The sequence below is a fragment of the Trachinotus anak genome, unplaced genomic scaffold (genome assembly GCF_046630095.1).
Source record: "Trachinotus anak isolate AG129_WGS33_773 ecotype Australia unplaced genomic scaffold, CSIRO_AGI_Tana_v1 ptg000019l, whole genome shotgun sequence".
NCBI classification, from domain to species: Eukaryota; Metazoa; Chordata; class Actinopteri; order Carangiformes; family Carangidae; genus Trachinotus; species Trachinotus anak.
The window spans coordinates 14196075-14200469 of NW_027273870.1; the positions used below are offsets into that span (position 1 = coordinate 14196075).

The 4395-nt window shown below is 42.8% G+C and overlaps 1 protein-coding gene across 2 annotated transcripts; it reads right to left on the minus strand.

Annotated features, from left to right (window-relative positions):
- Positions 1-490: 490 nt before the first annotated feature.
- LOC139636993 (protein NLRC3-like) lies at positions 491-4117 on the minus strand. Of its 2 annotated transcripts, none has more exons than XM_071505451.1 (2): positions 3509-4117; positions 491-3279 (listed from the first exon to the last, which is right to left on the minus strand). In XM_071505451.1, exons 1-2 carry the CDS (start codon positions 3771-3773, stop codon positions 1601-1603), a joined length of 1944 nt encoding a protein of 647 aa, XP_071361552.1. In that variant the 5' UTR covers positions 3774-4117; the 3' UTR covers positions 491-1600. The 2 variants fall into 2 exon arrangements, with proteins under 2 accessions (XP_071361552.1, XP_071361551.1); XM_071505450.1 differs by having other exon boundaries at positions 491-3282.
- Positions 4118-4395: the final 278 nt, after the last annotated feature.

The window sequence follows — 4395 nt, forward strand, 5'->3', positions numbered from 1 at the left end:
TGTTCCCTGGGCGGACCGTGCAGAACTCCAGTGGGATGAAGGGAGCCAGATTCTGTGTTTGCATCAGTGATGCTTGCTGCTTAGTCAAGATGTTGATGATATTATCAAACCGGAGAAGGTGTTTACTTTTTACATTCCTTCACATGCAATTTTTTAAAAATGCAGTGAGTACCGTGAAGGAACTACATCTGTAATGTTGTGATGACACCTTGAGTTGCATGATGATAATTAAATTGACATTTATATAGCTACATTAATATTATGATATAGTATCATCATCATACTACACCTTATTGTATTTATAGACTGCTGTATTTATGTACTGTAAGTGCACTGTAATTTCTAAAAGGATTCTTTCCACACCCATTAGAAATATGGAAATATAGAAATATTTGTGCCTTTCTAATACAAATCAAGTAGAAAACCCAGTAACTTTTGTTTATTTACACCATCCAGCTATGTTTAATGTATATGTGAGAGAGGAGTTATTTAGTATTTTTATTTTAATTTGAAAACTTGATTGGTAGGGAACATATATTTAAACTTAATAACTTCCAAAATGTTTTTGTTTGACTGATTTGTGTGATAATATCATACTTACAATTTTAGATGCACTGAACTGCGATCTGCTGCTCTGTAAGTAGTACAGTCTGGCCTACTGAAAGTTATGGCAAATCCAACACGGTGGTGAAGTTGATCCAGCGGCCAATGCAGCCTCCACTGATGAGGTAGGCATGGATTGAGGTTCCACACAGGTACAGGTAATGTGCACAGAACTTGTCCTTTGAGACTCGTAGCAGAAATTCAAGCAGTTGTAGTTATTGAGTTGTGTTAATTACATAAAAATATCAAAAAAATATGTGTATATTATGCTCAAGTAATTGTGAGGAAATATTTTACAGATGTGCAAATCTCATTGCTTGAATTCACATTCAGATTTGCAGATGTGCCAATCTTTTCCATGACTTTACATTATTTGATAACGGGTGTGTGAATGTGTTTTGCACCACTTTCACTGCAGCAACTGTAGCAAAAATGTGAGTACATTAGTTTCTTAATCAGTGATTTGCAAAACAGGATTTGTGTACCAGTAATGAAGAAATTTGAGAAGGTGTTACTGTTGTGTTTGTGGGAGAGAGAATGTATGCAGTTTGTTCTCTGTGACCTCAAATTTACTGATACACATGTACACGTGTGACTATTTTATACAGCTACGAATTCCACTCTCCCAGGTGCTCAGTTGATTTGCACCAAAATTACCTTCACAATGACCCTCACCCACTCAGGTCTGGTGGGTGAGGGTTGATTACAAAGAAATCATGATTGGTCAGTGAGAGCTTTATCAGAGCCCACCCATGATTTCTGTGTGTGTGTGTGTGTGTGTGTGTGTGTGTGTGTCACAATGAAATAATATTTTACTCATTTGGAACTGTAAAAAAAAAAAAGGAAATCAATATGTGGTATCATTGTCGATGTTGTGGCGGCCTGTCACAGATAATCTAGAAAAAAAATACAACTGACCTTTGTTTGTCTTTATCTGAATTTGACTCAACTACTAATCTAATCTACTGATTGATAATTCTAATGATCATGTCTGGACTCACCAAGCCTTTCTGCAGTTCCTCACAGCTGGGATCAGTCTCCGTCGTCCCTCCTCTGATGTGTTGTATGTGTCCAGGTCCAACTCATCCAGAACCTCCTCTGACATCTGCAGCATGTAGGCCAGAGCTGAGCAGTGGATCTCAGGGAGTCTCTCATCTGATCTGGTCTCTGACTTCAGGAACTCTTGGATCTCCTGATGAACTGAGTCGTCCTTCATCTCCATCAGGCAGCAGAAGATGTTGATACTTCTGTCAGGGGAGATAAAATAATTGTTCATCTCCTTCAGGTTGTTGATGGCTCTCTGGAAGGTTTGTGGACTGTTCTCTGTCTGACCCAGCAGACCTCTTAAGAGTCTCCGGTTGGACTCCAGAGAGAGGCCATGAAGGAAGCGAAAGAACAGGTCCAGGTGACCATTTTTACTTTTGAGTGATTTTTCCATGACTCTCCTCAGGAAGAGATCCAGGAATAAGACACTGTCATCATCAAAATATTTGACATCATAATCCTCCAGCAAAGACAAATCACTGTCATCATGTTTCTCATCTTGATGCCAAAAGAAGACATCAAGGACCTCTGTGTTCTTGTTGGTGTAACCAGCCAGAAACTCCTGAATGCTCAGATGACTGCAGTAGACTGCTTTCTGGAAGATCACACTCTCACTTTTGAAAATCTCAGTACAGAGTCCTGAGTACACTGAGGCCTCTGTGACATTGAGACCACATTGTTCCAGGTCTGCTTGGTAGAAAATGATGTTTCCTTTCTCCAGATATTCAAACGCCAGCCTCCCCAGCTTCAGAAGAAGCAGTGTAGCAGTGATCCAGCAGAAGACTGGGACTTCACACATGATGTGGAGGCTCCTGGACGTTTTAATGTGTGAGATGGTTCTGCTGGACAGCTCTTCATCCTTGGATCTCCTCCTGAAGTACTCCTCCTTCTGGGTGTCTGTGAAGCCTCGTACCTCTGTTACCCTGTCAACACATGAAGGAGGGATCTGATTGGCTGCTGCAGGTCTGGAAGTTATCCAGACGAGAGCTGAGGGAAGCAGATTCCCCTGGATGAGGTTTGTCAGCAGCAGGTTGACTGATGACTTCTGTCTGACATCAGAAACAACCTCCCTGTTGTTGAAATCCAGTGAAGGTCTGCTTTCATCCAGGCCATCGAAGATGAACAGAACTTTACAGACAGCGAGCTGCTCTGCTGTGACCTTCTGTAATGTTGGATGGAAAACATGGAGCAGCCTGAGAAGACTGTACTGTTCCTCTCTGACCAGGTTCAGCTCCCTGAACGAAAGCAGAACCAGCAGACTGACATCTTGGTTCTCCAAGCCCTCTGCCCAGTCCAGAGTGAACTTCTGCACTGAGAAGGTTTTTCCAACGCCAGCAACACCGTTGGTCAAAACCACTCTGATGTGTCTCTGTTGGTCAGCTAAGGCTTTAAAGATGTCGTGGCACTTGATTGGAGTGTCATGGAGGGTCTTCATCTTGGAAGCTGTCTCCAGCTGCCTCACCTCATGTTGGGTATTAACCTCTTCACTCTGTCCCTCTGTGATGTAGAGCTCAGTGTAGATCCTGTTGAGGAGGGTTCCAACTCCTGTTCCATCACCTCCTTCAGTCACACGTTCACATCTGCTCCTCAGACTGATCTTATGTTGATCTAAAACCTCCTGCAGACCACTATCTGCTGAAAGAGAAGAGACAATGTCAGACTGAAGAAAGAGAATCTGAGAATCTGCTGAATATTTTCATCAGCTACAGAAAAACTAAAGACAAACAAAGAAAAGCTTTTTAATGTTGTGGTATTTATAATCATCATAAACGTCATGCTGTGTGATATAACAACCGACACTGTAGAAAACAACAGGTCCTGGTTTCAGAAATGGCATCAGCAGACAGATGTTCAGTCTCACTTTGTACAGTGCCGGTCTGACTGGCTGTCTGCAGTCCGGGTCTTCTTCTGGGTCTTTTTCCACACTGGGGACAGGAGGGGTCTCCTGAAGAACCAGACTGGTCCCAGTATGAGGTGAAGCACTGTCTGCAGGACCAGTGTCCACAGCTTGTAGACACTGGATCCTCCAGGACGTCCTGACACAGAGCACAGCAGGACAGCTGCTCCTCCACAGAGACACCAGTCCTCTTCCTCCCTCTGTGAAGACATTTCTTTATCACTGACATGTCACAGTCAAATATGTCTTATAACTGTATAATCTCCAGCCCAGTTTAAAGTAGAAACAGTCCCTTACTGTGGCTCTGCTCCACCTCAGCCTTTTCATTACTGACATCTTTAAATCTCTGTCATGTTCATCAGCTGCAGCAAAAATATACACAAGAAAAAAAGTCTAAATGTTCTTTGTTGGGATCATTTCACAAGAAACAAGCCACCTCAGCAGTCACTATTAATACACTGATATATCAGAAGAACCAGGGGGAAGTTATTTTCTGCGACACCACAGCAGCTGTTACAGGAAGTGATGTAACTGTAGGTGCCCAACACACTAAACACTGTTGCAGAGACAGTTTTGAGGTTCACAGGTTTGTAGCAGGACTCTTACCGTGAGTCTGAGGGTCCAGGTTCATTACTGAAGTATGGAGGTTCATCTTTGGACCAGTCACTCTTTATAGACAGACAGCTGGGTCCTGGACACTCTGCTCTCAGTCTGTGGTTCTAACCTCTGCAAACACAAACACGTTCCACATCCATATCACATCGATCACTGATCAATTCTCTGATGACAGAGTCATTGTGGGAACTTTCAGCTGACTTCCTGCAGTCACATCACCATCCCACACCACACAC